We start from the raw sequence: 20,648 nt of genomic DNA on the forward strand, positions 1-20,648 counted from the left end.
AGAAAATGATCACCAAAGACGTTCATATGTTGCTTTTTTGAGGAAGGGAGTCATATTACAAATCAATATGCCATGTTTAAATAAAGGAAACTTGAAAATGTAGGACAGCATTTTCTTTTTCATTCTTTTTCATTCAAAAAAACATACTTTCTGCAATTTTAACTGCAATAATCTATACATGAGCATGAAATATATCATTAAAATGACAAAGACATCAAAAGACATCCGCAATTTCCCTATCTATCTATCTATAATGTCAAATAAATGTTATAAAATATAAGAAATGAAGGTTATTGTCCCCAGGTGTCACTCGTGTTACTGCATAATAAAAAAAAATCTTTTTTTGACATAAATATCACATTGATGACATCACTTGACTTCCTTTTACCTATTTTCTGAAGAACTATGGAGAAAAGCACAAAAGTCCACTGACTAATTTCAATGATCAAAAATGCTCTCATTCTGCTCATCATTTCATATTAAGCTTTTAGTTGAAGTCACTAGTGTGACTTACTTTATTCTTAGGTAACTGTGGTTTTATGCCCCGTATCAGACATTTCGTAAAATGCATTTTTCATTAAAATTTTCACTGGTGTTACTGTCTCTGTTACTACCGTCACCATTAATGCCTTGGATTTAAATAGATCATAACATCATCCTTGTGAATACCTAAAATCTGAAACCTTAGTTTGAACCAATTCAGTAGAATGGTCCATCTACATACACACACACACACTCTGTCTAACACAGCAAGGCCGTCTGAAAGCATTCATGAGAAAGGACGATGTATTTCTAGAGAAAACAAATGATATCAACTATAGATGTGTGTTGTGAGCATGGGTCAGGATGACCTCACACCACACAAGACCCTGCACTGTGTGTGTGGTGAGAGGGGCTGGAGCTAACTCTACAGTGTCTGTGCTAAGCTTAGATGCTTAATTCAGGGATCAACCTTTTGATTACGTCGGCTGGCATTCACATAGACATGCACACACACAAACATGTGCGTCAAAGGCATCATAACCCTGTTCCAACAGCAGAATTGTGAGGACGTTCTCCTTTCAAGGTTATTATCTAAATTAAACTGAAGGTAATGAGCTGTCACTCATAAGCCTTCGCGCCAGCACAGCCCGCTCACCGAGGGGCCGGTGTCCATCCTGTTTCAAAACACTGAACAGGAGCGACAGCCAAGAGAAGCATGAAGACAAACAGAGAGGAAGTCTATGATGTATCCTGACATGTGAGTGATGACTCAGAGCTGGTGGCAGAAGTACTGGCAAAAAGGCTAGTCATGCCTACACGAGCGTCTATATAACCTCCTTCCACCAAATTACTAGGAGGTTAGAGTGACTTAGCTCTTCTGTCTATACCACAGAACAGAATGGTCAGAGTGCGGACGCTCTTGGACAGGTAAGAAAGTGAGCGCCCCCTGCTGATATTTCTTAAGAAGAAATAAGCAAAAAATAAGAAAGTCTCAGCCTGACTATTAAGTGTGAACACAAACAGGTCTGTTTGTTTCAATTCAATTTCCCAGAAATTTTATTTAGAAATACACGTTGTATTTAAGACAGTAATGAAATTAAACACTTGCTTTCAGATCAATTTCAGTGCAATTTTAGTTCACTTCAGACAGAAAATAGAGAATTAATTCCCCGCTAACATTTAATGGAACTGTTCTAGACCAGGTTTTAAAAGTAACTCATTCAAAACACTCTGTGAACTGATTTAATCATTTAAATTGACCCCACTTCAGGTCATAATGATGAAGGCCACAAAGGCCTCACTTCATGCATACAGAATATCTCAGAATAAATGAAGTGTACACTCATCATCACTGATACCGAGTTTCACAAAGCAGGGAATATGAGGATTTTTCCTAGTGTTTGTGACAATAGAACAGATACATGTATGGATCCATAATGGACAATGTCAGAGGATTCTGATGCTGGAGACTCACTGTTTAATGCTGCCACACCTCCTGTTTTATACAGCTGTTCATTTAAGAGTAACTTGGCCCTGTTAGCAGCGAGGCTGCTACGTTCGACTCAAGTGGCCAAGTTGCCAGCTGGGGGCGATAACGAGGAGGTGGAGAGGCCATCATCGTCGGGGCCCGGGGGGCGGGCGCATGCCACAAATGGTAATATACTGTTAAGTTTTTTGAGGGAATAAATCCCTCTACAGTCCAAAACTAAAGGAAGCTCTTGCATAAAGAGTTAGAAACAAGTTTAAGCTATTCAGCTCTTCATTGAGGACTCGCTCACAGGCGCCCTCTAGTGTTTTGCAATGTTTTGATATAACAGCAGAAATAAGAAGTGGCCATGCACCACTGAAACCAGCTTTGATGTGAACGCCATAAGGATGTATGGTGATGGACGCAACTGGCTCTGCCTTAGTTTTATCACTAAGCTAACTACTCTAGCTGATGTCAGCTTGGGATGTGTACTGTAACTAATTTTGATATTGGAGTACATGTATGGGTTAATGAATGGATAATCTGTTAAAGGCAGGGAAGGAAGCGAGGGAAAAACAGACTTGGGCCGACATCAGAGGGCTGTAGGCTTATCTGTTAATGTGACAGCACTGGTGTTACACAAAAACGTTAGCAGCACAGAGAGGAAAAACATTTTTTTTGCATATTTTATATATGAATATATGTTTTCGGCCTTTTAAACATTTATGATTTTTGTCAAGGTCACCTTGTTTTAAAGGGAGGCAAAAACATTGCACTTTAATGGAAAATGACAGAATTCTGTCTTTAAAATGATAAGATGTGAATCATGCTTTATCTGAGCCGGCACTCAAATAAATAAAGTGGAAAAAGGTCCGTTTCAGGTTGACATTAACATTAATATTCTACACATCAACGTTAATGTTTTGTTTCTAATTCAGTCTATAGGAGTACAGAACAAGTTACTTGGACTGCGCTGTACTTGAAAAACTCCAGATTATAGACACATTTACTTCCAACAGAAAAGTCTGCCTTTGCTTTTCTTTGCCCCTTTTCTTTGTCTCAGTTCTGTAGTTTCAGTGAATCTTTGCAGGGAACAGAGAGGAAAAAGCATAAGCGCAGTGATAGAGTAGGCTTGCTCCTCAACTCCTTTGTTTTGAAAATTACTTTGATGTTCACTGACTTTGAGACTTTGCTGCGATGTGAAACTGCACACCCCCCACCCCCCACCCCCCCAATCAATGCGTAATTTGTGACTCAGGGCCTTACTCATTTAGTGCTGCTTCATTCCACAAAGCTAGCGGTGCACAGAACAATATTCTTGCTGTCTCTTTGTTTCCTTTTAATTGACTTTTTAACAAGGTAGCGTAGCAGCAGGCCAGATAGCAGATGGAAAGCAGAGGAGACTTCCTATGTTTTATTGCTCTGTCTGTGGGAAGAGCAGCAGACCACCGAGAGCAGTTCATTAAACCTGTTACTCTGCTTTGGGTGTCTGTGTGTGCAGGTGGGGAAAAAAAAGAGAAAAAAAAGAGTGAAAACAGACTAATAATGAAAGAGAGAGAGAAAAAAAAAAGGCATGTACGGTAAGCTGTATTGGGAGGGAGCTGCTGTGGGAGCCGCATCATATTAGTAAATCAGCTATTGATTCTCCATCAATGTGAGAAACAAAAGCTGTGATTAAAGAGCAGGGTGATGATGCACACTGTGTGAATGATGCACACTGTGTGAACAGAAAACACCTTTTTAGTTCCTGTAGGTTCATGGGGCCTTCCCTAAAGGGGTTCTTTACTGAAACAGTCAATGTCACTTACAACCCCAATTCCAGTGAAGTTGGGACGTTGTGTAAAACACAAATAAAAACAGAATACGATGATTTGCAAACCCTTTTCAAACTATATTCAATTGAATACACTACAAAGACAAGATATTTAATGTTCAAACGGATAAACTTTATTGTATTTTGCAAATATTCACTCATTTTGAATTTGATGCCTGCAACACATTCCAAAGAAGTTGGGACAGGGGTGTGTTTACCACTGTGTTACATCACCTTTCCTTTTAACAACACTCAATAATCGTTTGGGAACTGAGGACACTAATTGTTGAAGCTTTGTAGGTGGAATTCTTTCCCATTCTTGCTTGATGTACAACTTCAGTTGCTCAACAGTCCGGGGTCTCCATTGTCGTATTTTGCACTTCATAATGCACCACACACTTTCAATGGGAGACAGGTCTGGACTGCAGGCAGGCCAGTCTAGTACCCACACTCTTTTACTACGATGCCATGCTTTTGTAACACGTGCAGAATGTGGCTTGGCATTGGGTTGCTGAAATAAGCAGGACGTCCCTGAAAAAGACGTTGCTTAGATGGCAGCATATGTTGCTCCAAAACCTGGATGTACCTTTCAGCATTAATGGTGCCTTCACAGATGTGCAAGTTACCCCTGCCATGGGCACTAACACACCCCCACACCACCAGAGATGCTGGCTTTTGAACTTTGCACTGATAACAATCCGGACAGTCCTTTTCCTCTTTGGCCCGGAGGACACAACGTCCATGATTTCCAAAAACAATTTGAAATGTGGACTCGTCAGACCACAGGACACTTTTCCACTTTGCGTCAGTCCATCTCAGATGAGCTTGGGCCCAGAGAAGCCGGCGGCGTTTCTGGGTGTTGTTGATATATGGCTTTTGCTTTGCATGGCAGAGTTTTAACTTGCACTTGTAGATGGAGCGACAAACTGTGTTCACTGACAGTGGTTTTCTGAAGTGTTCCTGAGCCCATGTGGGAATATCCATTACAGAATGATGTCGGTTTTTAATGCAGTGCCGCCTGAGGGATCGAAGGTCACGGGCATTCAGTGTTGGTTTTCTGCCTTGCCGCTTACTTGTAGAGGTTTCTCCAGATTCTCTGAATCTTTTGATGATATTATGGACTGTAGATGATGAAATCCCTAAATTCCTTGCAATTGCAAGTTGAGAAACGTTGTTCTTAAACTGTTGGACTATTTGCTCACGCAGTTGTTCACAAAGTGGTGAACCTCGCCCCGTCCTTGCTTGTGAACGACTGAGCCCTTCAGGGATGCTCCCTTTATACCCAATCATGACTGTTCACCTGTAGAATGTTCCAAACAGGTGTTTTCCCAGTGTTTCCCAGTGTCTTAACTTTCCCAGTCTTTTGTTGCCCCTGTCCCAACTTCTTTGGAACGTGTTGCAGGCATCAAATTCAAAATGAGTGAATATTTGCAAAAAACAATAAAGTTTATCCGTTTGAACATTAAATATCTTGCCTTTGTAGTGTTTCCAATTGAATATAGGTTGAAAAGGATTTGCAAATCATTGTATTCTGTTTTTATTGAATCACAATAAATACACAGCGTTCTACACAACGTCCCAACTTCATTGGAATTGGTGTTGTACATTGTAAATTACAAGCTTCAAAAGTCTGTGTTTAATCTAGAATGGCCAACAAAAGTTCCTATGCACCAGCATTAGTTTAACCTCGTAAATGGCCCGGCACCACTGGTGGGCCCAAAATTTTATTGCACACACCTTATATTGCTACTTTCACATATGACTCATGGATAACAATGATTAATTAATAATATACTTCAAATATTAGCTTTGGTTTTTGCACAAGGTACTATGAGATTCTGGGTTGCCAGTGCAGAGTGAGCCATGTAAGTGATCACACAGTTAAAATGAAAAACACATTATTATTATTATTATTATTATTATTATTATAAAAGAAATAGTAGCTTTCAGCATCTTCAGCAGCTTTTAACCTTATCTTCATCTTATCAACCACAAAAAAAATAATTTCAATTTCTTGTCGATTTCTTTTTGTTTGTTTTTTCCAAAGAGAAGCACCTAAAAACAGGGACTGAAGTCATTTTAGAGCAGTTCTATTGATCCATTTCCATTCATCATGCAATGTAGATACAATGTAAAGGACAGCTGTTCTGATCAAATTATGTAATTAAAAACAGGCAAAAATACAGATAGAAGGGTTTGTTCTCAGTGAGGACACTATTGGTTGCCTAAAGGAAGGAGACACTAAATCTCAATGAATCTCTATGGTTATTTGATCTGCTAGAAGATGAGTGCAGAACTCTCCCCCTAAAATCTACCCTCCCCTACCATCAACCGCCGCCCCCACCCTCTCCACCCAAAAAAAACCCCACCCAAATGTGAAGGACTCTTGTTTCAGAGCCTAAGAACAGGTCTTACAGAGGACACATCCACCTTGTGCAAGAAAAATACCAGCAGACATTTCCCCTCGAGCATAGACCAATAACTCTGCATAGTGACAGAGAGATGACTGAAGGCTTCAGGCAGATACGTGCAGGTTTGTTTTGCATTACATATTCCATAAAATAATATCAGCAAAGCTACCTTAGTGTTGGCTTTTGTCTGTTTATTTTCTGAAGAAGAGGACCAGTGAAGAACATGACACTGTGACTATCACTTAGTAATAATCAAATTAAAAAGAAGACAAAAGACAAAACTCCAAGTCTTAGAACTTTGAGAACGGAAATGCCTTACTTCGAGTATAATATTCAGAAATTATAAATTAAATGGGTACAATTTAATTTCATACATTTGCTGCCATGTTTCTATGGAAAACAAATTGCTGCTATACCAGCTCAGAAAACTTAACTTGATTCTAAACACAAAGCTAGTTAATGCGATCACTGCTCATCTGCTTTGCATCTGTCTCTTGCATGAAGGGAGTTATTTATTAAAATAGACTCTGATTGATGAATAAAATCACCACTGAAGTGCGGCGCTTTAGATGCTGCTGTGAGAGGCGAGTCAGATTCTATCCATCATTCTCCTGCAATTTTTTTACTTACTTTTCCAACACAAGTATCATAGTGTGTCTGAAATTATACTTAATCCAAATCTCTGATGGCTTTGCTGCCTTCTCTCTGTCACCTAGCAGATTACCTAGAACGACAAGCAGTACACTTGAAACTAGCAATAGCCTTAAAGAGAACTCTAAGGGGCAACAGAAAGCTGCAAGAGAAAGCCATTTATAACCAAACACACATGTAGAAAAGCCGATTCCACCATTGCTTATATCTGTTTAAGTCAGCAACATCAGCATTATAGCTGACAGAGTCATCAATGGATGAAGCAAATGTGTGAGTTAGGCCTACATAATATGGCCAAAACAACAATATTGCAATGCCAAATATTATATATTAGCTATACATTAAAACTACACTGAGTAATCAACAATGTGACACCATAAATCTTACATTCCCAGGATTATTACATGCTAGAGCTTATTAATAAATAATTACATGGGAAAAAAATGCAAAAATCACTCAATATCAAGGGAGCATTTTGACCTAAAACTACCATTTAATCTAATTTGCTGTGTATTCTGTAGCACAAAGTTATGTCCCCCAACCTTCAGTTTGATTTTATAACAATTTTATATTGATTTCATTTATTCTGCATTATGCAAATACATCATTCAATAACTGTGCTGTGCCAGATACCTTGCTCGCTTTAATGTTTTGTTCTCTTCATCTGAGAAGCCACTTCTGTGGTTCAAGTAACCCATTCTTTCCATTGTAATGATGATTTGAAGTTACCTCCGTTAAATAGTCGCAATATCTGGCCTCCTAGCAGTAATGTCAGCTGTCTTCCATCCACCTTTCAAAACAGCCTAAAATCCACACCAGAAAGTCTTTTTTTTTTTTTTAAATCCTTCATCCTTCAAAACACATGATCAGAAAGAGGGTTTCCTAGTGTTCAAACTTCTCAAACACTTCTCTGGCACGTAATATTGGTGTTGCATTATTTTCTCGTTTGAGTTCACTTTTCAAAAAACAATTAAGCACATAGCCTTGCAGTCTCGATAGACAAACACTGGCAGTAAGAATAGGTTATTACCTGTCTGACTGCATTGTGCTAAGTGTAAAGTTTGGTGGAGGAGGAATAATGCCATGGGGTTGTTTTAAAGGGGTTGGCCTAGACCCCTTAATTCAAGAGAAGGGAAATCTAAATGCTTCAGCATGGACGATTCTACTCTTCTAACTTTGTAGGAACAGTTTGGGGAAGGCCCTTTTCGGTTCGAGCATGACTGCACCAGAGTATAAAGGGCATGGTTGAGTGAGTTTGGTGTGGAACAACTTGCCCGCACAGAGCCCTGACCTCAACCATATCAAACAACTAGAGGATGAACTAGAATGGAGAACCTCACAAATGCTCTTCTGGATGAATGGGCAAAAAATTCCACAGACACACTCCAAAGATCTTGTACAAAGATGCCCAGAAGAGTAGAAGCTGTTAGAGTTCAAAGGGGGTGGGGGGACCAAACCTGTAATAATACCTTATGGAGTTAGAATGGGATGTCATAAAAGCTCCTGTAGGTGTAATGTATAGGTGTCCCAATACTTTTGTCCATATAGTGTAGCTGGCACTGGACTAGATGACTCAGCCCTGACCCTCTGCACTGGATCCATTTCCAAGTTGGATAGCTTGTATTAAGTTGAGTTGGAACCTCTTCTGTGCTGGGACCATGTCACGTTTGGGCCAGATACTCTATAAAGATAATATTTAGACTTCAAGACCAGATATAATGCTGTTCTTTACTCATCTGTGCCAGTTCAGGACCAGATGTAAAGATGTTTTTACTCATCTGGGCCAGTTCAGGACCAGATGTAAAGATGTTTTTTACTCATCTGGGCCAGTTCAGTACTAGATGTAAAGATGTTTTTACTCATCTGGGCCAGTTCAGGACCAGATGTAAAGATGTTTTTTACTCATCTGGGCCAGTTCAGTGCCAGATATAATGCTGTTCTTTGCTAATCTGAGTTTTTAATCTCTTTAGGCACAGATCCATAAAACAGATCAGTTCAGGGATTGGGCTATTGGGCAAAAAAAGACACCTCAGCTTTGCAGATCCAGACTGGATGCAGTGCCACATTTTGCGCTAATCAGGTGCTGTGCTGTTGCTTGGGACAGCTATAGGATGCAAGTAAGCATATTCACAAAAGATACCATAGCTAAACTTTTCATTTTGGCTGGAGAGTGAGGAACGGATATCTTGGTTATTTATGGGGCTAACGATTGGCCTCCAGTTATTTTTGTTGGATTACACAATACCTTAATTCATCAGAACCTAAAAAAGCATTTACCTGGAGTTATGATTGGTCAAAATGCTCACAATAGACAACTAAAAGCATAGGGATTGGTTAAAAAGCATACTTCTGTGATATTATGCAGCCCTTGTGTGACTATTTATGCACATTGTGTGTGTTTCACAAGTGTCAGCATTGATCTCTATTGAAAAATTATACCTTCATTCTTCCTTCCCTCTTTTAAACCCATTAGAACTGCAGATGTGTGTATGTATGAATTTAGGACACCAGCTCTTTTTCTCGTCGACTGGCCTGAATGAATGTGCCCCACCTCACCCCCCATCTCGCAGATCAAAAGCATGCCCTCTGAGCTACAAGTGATGAAAAATAAATCAACAAACAGATGAATAATTTATCTAAAACGCACTCTCTGAGGCCTCCTTAGTATGTAGCTCAATAGTAAAAGCACAATTTCCCCTGAAAGAATCCTTCACCTCTTTTACCCTTACAAGACTCTGCATGCTCTATCAGACACCAAACCACAGAAAACCAACTAAAATGTTCCTAATCCCTGTAATGAACAGATCGTTAAAACTCTGATATGTACTGCAGTCCTAGTTTCATAAATAGCTGTGTCATGAAAAAGCAAAGCCAAGCAGTAAGCAATAACGTGATTGCTTTTCTTCAGCAGTGCACCAAGTTATTTCTGCCAGTTGCATGTCACACTGGATGATCAGACAGAATTCCTGCTAAGAGCTAAGGCACCTCTGAGAGCACACAAGGAGACTTTAATGCATCTGTGTCATACTCACAGTACAGGGAGAAAAAGGTCAAAGTGCGAGTGACCACAACACACTCCCTCTGTGTCACGGCCAAGAGTGTGTGTTCTTTTCCAAGTGAGTACTAACCACCCCAGGGGTCAGGAGTTCATGACCGCAAATCGCCCTGCACCACTGACCGCTAAAGGCTTAAGGAACAGGGATGTTATAAAGGGGGAGCTAGGTCACTTGGTGAAAAATGAAAACAAAAATAGTCAGTAGCCAGAACAAGCTGGAAAAATGTGTTCTCGTACATTATTTGAGCATAACACAAGTTTTTTGTGCTTTGCTACTGTCATTCATATTTGCTACCCCAAAGAGCTAACTTATGTTATCTGCAGAGCTTTTCTTCACCCACTTTAGTCATGGTGGCTAGATTTCCCATTATGTTTTTTAATTAGCAAAACAGAACAATCTGACAAACTCAAAATTGAAAAATTTTTCACCCATTCCCCAATCCCACACTTGAAAAATATTTCGTTGAAAACGGTTAATAAATGAATAAATGAGCTAATATGATCAGGTGGTTGTGGGAGAGAAGAGGGCTTGACTAAGCAGAAAGCTCAACCTCATCACATTTCATTGCTTATGTGATTTAGTAGATACACATTACTATTTCAGTGAGTTAGCTTCTCAGATCTCAGAGGGAACAGGGAGTGAGTTATACAGGGCACGACATAACCTGTAGTTCACTATTTAAATCCCCTGATGTGGTTTCCTGTAGCACAGACCCTAAAATGTACTGTACTGTAATCTAAGGTTGAAATTAACAACAGCAAAAAATGTAAAATAGATAAAGCTTATTTTAAACATCCACCAAATGAATAAATTTTGAAGAAAATGAAACGTTTGAACACATTTCGCAGGTTAGGCAGGCGCCCATTATAAAAGCAAAACTGGGTAGTTTTGGAAAAGTTTGGGAAGCAGAGATGTAAAACAAATGTTTGGAATTCATATTAAAAGTTTTTGGTATTTAAAAGAATGACTTGCTAAATATCAAACGTACATAATTTTCCACTCACTACAGATGCAGTCAGTCATCCGAGGCTTGTTTTGAGAACTGAACACACATCTTTCAAACTGCATCCAGGTCTTTATTAACACCGCACAGAATTGTCGCTGTGGTTTAGGACACGGTATGACTTACTGTGAAACACACAAAAACACTTTCTAAGCCGCTTTATCCTTCTGGGTCGTGGGGACTGTAAAACATTAAAAAAAAACAACTGCACAACTGCACACAGCCACTTCAGACAACAGGGACTGTATTCACAAACCTCGTTAGGAGTAGTAGTGTTGATCTAGAGTTCGTACTAAGTCTTACTGTACTCTGCATGACCCTATTGAGGTTCTGCATGCAATTATAGTGGGTTGAGAGAAGTTTTAGGCGTGTATTTTTACAGAAATGAACAGCTATTTCCAGCGTTTGTTAGCAATATTAGCCTCAGAGTTCCAGTTCTAAACTAAAAAAGCCAAGTTTGGTCTACATCATATCTGTGTTAACTGATTATATCTGGGGTAACTGGAAAATTGGGTAAACTCCATTTTTTGACAAACTAATAAACATTTTAAATAATGTATATGGAAATAATATCAACTATTATTCTAATATCAGTGCTACAGTCTTCTCAGTCATTTTGAAAACCTGTACAGCTCCCAATAATTTACTGCTGCCACAAAGAATCCTGCATCTCCATTTTGAATTTCAATTTTCTACATCATTTGAGCACAGCAGCCATCCCTTACATTGTGTCCAAAATGACTTGGAATAAAATCAGGTAAGATTAACATGCATTACAGGTTAAGAATGTTTTCTCCTGTAAAATGAGCATTTTGGAGGTAGATGGTTTTGTTACGATGGTGATAAAAAAATACATATTTTAGATTTGTATTTACAACAAAATAGCTTTTATACTATTGAAAACTATGATTCTAAACTTCTAAGTAGCAGTGCATCTGACATCTCCATATATAGTATTTTATTCAGCTTCTGCATGTGAGCTTATTTATTTGCACACATAGCATCTACATTGATGTAACACTGGCTGATTCTATTATAAGCAATCTTCATATAACTCCATGTAAGTGAGATTTCTCCAAAGTCCAAATCTCCAGTCAGAAATCTCTGCGCTAAAAAAGATGGGCATTTGAGCCCCTGCGGTCCATGTTCAGAAGAAGCCGTTTGACGTGGTATGGTAACAGGAGCTGAACAGAGGTAGGTTGTGTTGCTGAGCACGCGTGCAGCTACCGCAGCTGTGCTGACGCCCGTGATTCACATTCTGAGGCTGCAGGCACTGGCTTCCACGTCTCAGCCTATTAGGGGTCCCTGCTTCTCCAAAGCACTGCTCTAGGCTACCTGCTTCCCTGCATAATTCTCACCTCCTGCCTCTGATTGTCCTCAAAGGCTACTCCAAACGTCTTGGCACAGACCTGAGTAAATGCAGGTAGATAGAGGGACGAAAATGAGAGAACAGATATCTGATGTCTAATTTTGAAAGCAACCATTTATTATCAAGTACAAGAATATCAAACAAACAAAGAAAAAAAAGTTCATAAGTTCAGAAAACCATTTGTTTCAGTCTTCCTCCAGTGACTTGCTTATAGTACGGAGGATCAATGCTTGAGGGTGTTCTTGCTGTTACTCAACAATTATTTTCTTAACTGTTACAATTTTCTGATTGCAAAATTATTCTACAGACTCTGTAAGAGTTCAAAGGCATTAAGGAGAAGTATTGGGGGAGGGGGGTGATGTAAAGTGCTTCCATCTGCACTCCTGCTCAACATCGCTGTCATTAAGCCCTCTAACTGGACTTGGATGGAAAGGAAGGAAGCTCGGCCCAGGTGGGGCCAGATCAGCTAGTGCCAGTTAAAGGTGCGCCCAACCAGTCGGTAGAAGTTGCGGTTGTGCTGGCGGAAATAAGAGCGGAGCTGTTGGAGGACGGTGCTGTTCACAGGTGGGTGGGGGCGGCCTTTAGACTCGTGCAGGCACCGCTCTCTGCCATCACTGCGGATGCAGTAGAAGCCCTTTGTCTGGTTGAAGTAGAAGTTTGAGGCCACTATCCGGGGCGGTAGTTCCAGGAAGCGCTCCACCTTCTGCAGCTCAGGCAAAGGGTCACGGATCAGTGTGTCCCCGTCTACAATGTGGATCTGCTCGAGAGGGAAATGCAGGAGCCAGTTCCTCATGTGGACATCATAGAGGCTGCGCTGAATGGCCTTGTAGCGTGTGTTTAGAGCTCCGTTCCTGACCAGCATGTCCTCGATGGCCTGCACAGGCTTGTGGTTCTCCAACCGGTTGAAATAGACTTGTGTGTAGTCTGAGATGACCCTTTCGGCTGGGTCCCTCAGGATCAGTAGAAGTCTAATGGAGGAGTTCATGGCACGGATGCGTGCTGGAGCTAACGGTGAGGTGAAGTAGCCTGGTGTCTTTTCTATGGTGATCTGATGGGGGTATGAATATGGCATTAACTCACGGTACCACTCCAAGCCCTTGGAGTAATTTTCATCCCAATCAAAGAAGTGAACCTCAGTAGCTGCTGCCGCTACCTCTGGGTGAATGTCCAGCATTTCCAGCAGAGCGCGGGTGCCTCCTTTACGGACACCAATAATGATGCTGTGGGGGGTGTGCTTGCTGGTGCCTGGAGGAGGCACCAGGGAGGGAGTGACAGTCTCATTAGCCAGAAGTCCAGGTCCTGAGGTGGACGCGCTGGGCCACACCTGGATGAACTCTGGAGGGGCAGCATACGTCTGCAGGACAAGGAGGAACACAGATCCTAGCAGGCCAGCCATGGACAGGGAGAGCAGCTAGGAGGGCAGCCAGCAGACAGGGATGGCGAACAACAGAAGTGAGCAGTGTCCAGAGGGGAAGCTCTCAGGGACGTCACAAAGCCAGGGGCACAGTCAGGCTGGCAGTGTGGGGTGGCACTCGCAGGAAGCCACTTTGTGTGGGCAGGAGAAAAAGGAGAGTATGTGGCTGCTGGTCCGCAAGCAATCTGTTGAAGTCAAATAAAGGAGAAAAGGAAGGGTTTTAGAGTCTTGGAGGATGAGCCCACCAGACCAGACCAAAGTGTTACAAGCAAGAGATACAAGTAAGGACAATATAGTAACAGTGAGCAGCTAAAACAAAACTTTAAATTATAACCTCAATTATAAATTATAAACTTGTTTAAATTATAAGGAATCAACACCACCAATGTAGAGGGAAGAGATTGTTTTTTCATTCATTTAAAGGTAAGTTCCATCAAAACACATCTGCACAATGCTCTATTCTAGAGAAACCAACCAAGTCAGAATTCTATTAAGCTTTGTTTAAGGATAACTGAGAAATAGTTGTGGCCTAAAACCATTTGTGGTGAACAAGTTCATAAAGGGTGTTGTATAAGTCAGTCCAAAATAAATAAATAAATAAAATAAATAATAATAATAATAATAATAATGATAACAATTTGCCTTTTTTCCTATGATTAACATAACTTGTACTAGATTTGCATTGTAGGCACTGTGATGGTTCCTTTTACCACCATTCTAAAGAAAGCAGAGTTGTTAAGATTCTCTACAATGAACCATTTCACATTAAACCACTATGAATGACTTTTTTTACACCTCAATGATTAAATTAGGCAGAAATGTTGAAAATGGGTGGATTCACCTTTAAGAAAGTCAACAGTCACAGCCAAAGAGAGAGAGAGAGAGAGAGAGAGAGAGAGAGAGAGAGAGAGAGAGAGAGAGAGAGAGAGAGAGAGAGAGAGAGAGAGAGAACTTTGTCTTCATGATCTCTCAGAATTCCCATGCAAATATATGAATTTACCATGTCTGACCTTTACGCTTCATCAAATCCCTGACCGTGGAAAACGCAACAGTTATTCTGCTTAGACTAAACAGTCAGCCCCCCAGTCAAAATATTCCCCTAGTGAAAGGTCACTTTCATGGCATTTTTCCTCTGCACTCAAAGCTGATTAAACATCACAACTCCATTACACACTAGCGCCCAGCGGCTTTCCATTCAAAGAGAAGTGCCTTGATTTCAACCTTAAATACAAGCAGCTGAATGCCTCAGTCATAGACGTACCAGATCCACTTTCATCACTTATTGCAGAATAGATCGTTAGATGCTGACGGGAATAAATAAACCAGTAATTTAGCTGATTGTTTGCTCAATGGCAGGCACTTGTGTTTTAAAGCTTCTTTTGAAGTGTCTTAAGCATGTCTTTTAAAGCTCAGCCGGTGACACCTGCTTTTGCCCGTGCTGCAGTCAGAGGCTGAAGAGCAGCCTGGGGGCACGCGGGTGGCTGGAGGACCAGAGGAGAGAGAGGATGTCTAGGTGCAGGACTGTGACACCAGGGTGGAGCTGATACTTACGGACATGTCTGCTTGCCTGTCAGAAGCACGGCAGCACAGGAGCTGCCAGCTCCAATGTTAACAGCTAGAAGTAGGAACGAGATTGCTGTCTTATTCAATACAGCTCACCATGGTCTGTGTACACTTAACATAGAGGACACACACAGAGGCACCTGCAACTAGCTACCATCTCTGTGCTGTGCTACCGTTTCTGTCACTTTGGACGCGGTATGGTGGGTGTCCTAGGGTTACAGCCATTGGTTGAATGGAAGCACAAAAAGTTTAATTCCGAAGAAGTTTAATTCCAAGGTTGGTCTTGCACATAGCACAGCAGCTGTGAGCACAGCAGCTAAACCACCAGCTTATATTCTCTTCCCTCACTGAATCTAGCTGAATAAATTTACATCTATTATCTCTAGATTTGTATTACATGTCTTCACCATAAAAAAGCAGCTAACACAATTTCTTGCTATACAGGGTCCAGAACAGCAAACAGACCTCCAAGGTCATGCAACATGCCTAAACAAGGACTCTGGAATTGAAATATGCATAATATGTAGCAAGCTAAATTTCATATTTATATGATTATTTTTTACTATATTACTTGAAATTAAAGCTATTAATATAATTCTACACTACTTCCACGCTACAATATAACACCAGCTACTCAAACTGTAGTCACGTTGGTCCAGGCGTGATCTTGTAACAAGATCACCTGGGGACAACCATGAGAAATTTTGGGTTAAAAGTGGTGGGGAAAACAAGGAGCGTGAAATTTCTAAACCAATCCAACAACTTGGGAAAACAGAGCTCCAAGTAAGGTGTGTTCATCAACACTGTCAGACAGCAAGTCTGTCATTAACCCATGGATTTAACACACGTTAGCACATCTGAAAAGTACAAAGACTACCAATTAAGCATGTTATATATCACATGTGCAAAGGAATATTTTACATGCTGAGGCTGTAACAATTTCAATATGTATCAAAAAATCGACTTTGAAACCGTGTATCGAAATGTAACACTGTACTGCTGATACACCCCTCAGTTTCTTCAGAGGGGCTCTCATTTCTCATCTTTTGAGGAAATCGCTGCCAAACTAGGCATCTGGCTGCATCCTGTCTGAGCAAAGTGGGCAGAGGGGGAGGGGCTTATTTTAAGCACACTCAAAGGATGAACTTTTGAGTGTTTATTTTTTATTTGGTTAGGTGATGGAGCAGCAGACATTGAAGATACTCTATTGGAGAACTTAGATTTTTATGGCCAAACCAATCTGTGTACTGTATATTAAGTTCTACAATTATAATAGGTTCTTTGGAATTTTTGTAATATGTGTAACATAGAAAATATCATAAATCTTGAACTCAGAATTTGCATCAAACCTGAAAATCTGTGCTTTGCTATGTCCATAGTGCACATTCATGTAAGCAGGTGCAAGCATGAACATATGAACAAGGCACATATTAAGGCACTTATTATTTTTGATGTATTAAAAGTGTGTTGTATTGTATCAAACTGAATCTCAAAATGTGTTGGACTGTATTAAATTTAATTTAGAGTACCATTACATCCCTATTACATGCGGGAAAAATAAACATTACTTTTTACAAGGGAAAACAGGCCTGTTGGCCTAAGATAGAGTAAGCTAGATAGTTTTGCTTGTATTATTTATTGTACTCTCAACATTAAAGGGGCACAGACTAGAGGAATATGGGGGGTGGGGTTAAAAGGGGCATACTCCTTTTTTGTGGATTTTGCTGCAGTCCAGCACCAAAAGTTTAACAAGATGTCCCTAGACGAGCATTCTCATCACGTCTCGCCATGCAAGACAACTTAATCTGAAGACTATTACTACAAGCCAACTAAAATGATACTGAATGTAGCATATATTTACCAATATTCATATTTTGAGTACTCCATAAACTCAAAATTGATAATCAGTGACACTTATTTGGGAGGGGGGTTATGTAGGACATATATGTGCTTTCAGCCCTGCGATGGACTCGCGACCTGTCCAGGGTGTATCCTGACTTCCGCCCAAAGACTGCTGGGATAGGCTCCAGCACCCCCCTGCGACCGTGACGGAGAAGCGGCTTAGAAAATGGATGGATGGATGGATGGATGTATATGCTTTCGAGCAGTTAACACACAGCACAATGGAATAATTTTAGAAAACATTTCTGCCCATAAAGACAAACATGTCTTGCTGTTGCTAATGGCAAACTACAATAGAGGCCTATTAAAGATATTAAACTTAATAAATCCTAGTATCTACTGGCACATATTAATGAGAAGTGCGTGTAAAGTGTTGTGTGTGTTAGCTACAGGTGCCTCCACCAACACACAAAGAAAAACTGCAGCTTTTACTACTTATAAACCCTGGTGAAGAGAGAGGCTCATTTATATGCAGCAGCTCTTACTTTAGTATCAGAAGGAACAGCAGGTAGAGATGAGCTGAGAGAAGCCTCATTCAAAGGCTATTAGCATAAAACAATGATTAATTCAGTGAGGTCTGCTATTACAGTGCTTTCCCTTTACTGTCTGAAGTGTTTTAAATGATAAAGAGAAGGTTTTATTAGGATGTTTATGCATTAACTGCAGTTTAGGGGCAACTGTGCAGTGATGCACATGTAGGGGACACATCTAAACCATATAGATGTATGACAATCTCAAAAGATCACACGCTATAGAATACAGGACTAAAAAAAGACTCACTGACTCATTTTTGCTGAGAGGTCCAGTAATGACCAGCCAGTCACTGCAGCAGTGTGACCCAAGGCAGGCCTCTGGGAGCTTAACCTCTGCTCTTCTGTCTCTAACTTTTTTCTCCAAATGCTGGCTGTGTCTTTATGTATCAAGCAGATTCTCCCAACATTCCATCACATAGGAATGAACATTATTGTTAATGATGTTTTTTGTTATTGTGATAAATTATGTCACTATGTGCTTTTCAGAGCATAACAACAACAATACAAGTGAAAACTTATTTAAATCATTTCAGCTGGTCCATTATGATTTTATGACATAAGTAAATGTGAGCCAGCTAAGTACCCGGGGACTTTTTGCTGATAAAAAAAAATAATAATTTAAACCATTTTTGCTATTGAAATATTTTAGGTTTGTTATTAATTAGTATTCAATTATTTTGGGTCATTCACAAGAAGCAACACTCGTCCATAGCATCCCTGGGGCACTCCACAATATTCCAGCACAATCTCTACCAACATAAATCACGAATATTTTATTAAATATCAGTAACAAAGTCACTTTACATCGGAAATCTGAATTTTTTTTTTTGAGGCAGGCAAAAGTTATTTCAATCAAAGCCTGTGTAAGAACAAGAGCAACTAACATTATTACTTATGAAGGTAATACTGGTCAGTTTAGATTTTAAATGTAGCTTTGTAAGCCTGCTAACTTCCAAGTGTCTATGAAATTTTCTGTGCTATGTTAGTACCAAACACGTATTTATTGCTGCAGTTATGCATTGGATCTTACAATAATACTTAAAAACTATCTCTGATGGTCATTAGAGGATTTTTTTTCCCAAAAGGCAGTTGTGAGATGATGCACACTGTTAATTGAATAGTTCTGTTTAACACAATCCATGACATTCCTAAAACATTTAACCGATTTAAAAAGAGCTGCACAGCTCTCAGAACCAAAAAAATGGTTTGGAAGTTCACTTCTTATTCACTAGTTTCAAATTTTATGTTCTACCTTAAACGGTGCGGCTTAGATGGCTGATTAGCTAAGCTGTATGAAACAGTGAGCGGAGAGAGCAAGCGGCGTGACCTCACAACGATCTTTTGTTTTGTTTTAGAAAACACTGTTCTCCTAGCAGAATAAAAAAATAAAGTAAAAGAGTGCAAGATGGAACGATGACAGCATGCCGACACGGTCGAAGACAGGTGTTAATACCTCAACTACAGATTTGGGAAGACACAAATCAGGGAGAAAACTTACATCGTAGCAGTTGCTTCTATTCAAGCCGCCAAGTGCTGAATCTGAATCGGTGAAACAAAGAACTCCACAGGGATGTTTACTGCTTCTGATAGCTACTTGGTTGAGTCTTGGATTCCGCAGTTTGCTAGGAGTGATTGAGCGATATTAGAAATGAAATCAGCCAGAAGATAAGAGCCACTTTATATAGAAACACAGGGTCAGATTGGAAGTGAACATGTAATGCTCAATTAATTTAATTTTGAGATGTAGCCTTACCGTCCACAAATATTTTGCCTAGTTCTTTTTTTATTTTGCCAAACACGTGTATGCAACATGCAACACAGCTTGCACTTTGCTTTTTTTGTATTTCATATTTGTTACAAAATGATTTGTGCCATCCTTTCAACAAGCACTGCTGTCATTTTTAATTTGGTTTCAAGAATGTATCATATTGTGCTGCAAAAACAGCAATACAGTTTGTCCTGTGAAATTTGCATATTGCTTCACCCCTATTAGTTGCTGTAAACATGCATTTTTAGGACCCTTCTGCTTTATTTCTAAAGAACTATCATATCAGTGAATGCTTCCTGTAAAACATCACACCTTTCCTCACACTTTGTCTTAAATTAAAATGTGGATTAGAAATCAGAACGTTTCATATTAGTGTTAATTTAGCCAATAAAGTGCGGGCTTCAGGCAAATTTAGTTATTGTCTTTGTTGACAACAACAATTCATATAAAAAATAGACTTATGAAATTGCAATTGGCCATGCAAATTCATGATTGGTGCCCCATTAGGCCCCTAGTGTTGGTTCATTTTGTCTGTTCCAGCTTGTTTGTAAACCTCAGTAAAATGAAACATCTTGATGTTCATGATCATGATTTTTATTTCATATTGTCCTCTCTGAGATAGGAACTAAACGACTCTTTCTAACTAGTGAAAGCACACTGTGTTGTACTATAATACATCCATGGTCACAGCTGGCTGGGGCAACAATGGAAATCAAAAGCAGGTCTCTGCTGTGTACAGAGAAGTGCCTTGACTGGCTCCTATGCCTTACGTTCTTTTCACCCACGTTCTCCTTTTCAAGCATTCTTTCTTTCTCTTTATTGACATTATGTCCTTCTCCGTCCTCTCTCATATTCTCTTTCACAGTTTAACCCGCCCCTCCGGCCTCTGTTTTTCCTTCTGTCTTTTGTCTTCCCCCTTCAATACACTCTCTCTCCCTCGCTCACTCCCAAGTCTCCTTTCACCTTTTTCTGCTGGACTTCTGCCCTTCACTCCAGAGGAATCTGATGCGCATTTTCTTCTCAAGCTGAACTCAGTCTCGCCGGGGCAGGTCACGCTTGATACCATCAGCTTCAAGCTACCTCGACTCCCCCACACCTCCTTCTCATTTTTCACTCTTTCTGCATCCAGAATTGACACTCATAGTGTTTCCTAGCATAGTTGCCTCACAAGTACTTCACTGCTCAGTGTTATTCCAGTTCTCCTCACCTGCCTT

The 20,648-nt window shown here is 40.1% G+C and overlaps 1 protein-coding gene across 1 annotated transcript in view; it reads right to left on the reverse strand.

Annotated features, from left to right (window-relative positions):
- Positions 1 to 12,350: 12,350 nt before the first annotated feature.
- hs3st1l1 (heparan sulfate (glucosamine) 3-O-sulfotransferase 1-like1) overlaps positions 12,351 to 20,648 on the reverse strand; it is a 46,620-nt gene continuing 38,322 nt past the window's right edge. Inside the window, exon 2 of the mRNA XM_017696492.2 lies at positions 12,351 to 13,853. Coding sequence (XP_017551981.1) covers positions 12,721 to 13,650 — 930 coding nt within the window. The 5' untranslated portion in view covers positions 13,651 to 13,853 and the 3' untranslated portion in view covers positions 12,351 to 12,720. The remainder of the gene's footprint in view (positions 13,854 to 20,648) is intronic.

Source organism: Pygocentrus nattereri, chromosome 5 (assembly GCF_015220715.1).
Source record: "Pygocentrus nattereri isolate fPygNat1 chromosome 5, fPygNat1.pri, whole genome shotgun sequence".
Lineage (NCBI taxonomy): Eukaryota > Metazoa > Chordata > Actinopteri > Characiformes > Serrasalmidae > Pygocentrus > Pygocentrus nattereri.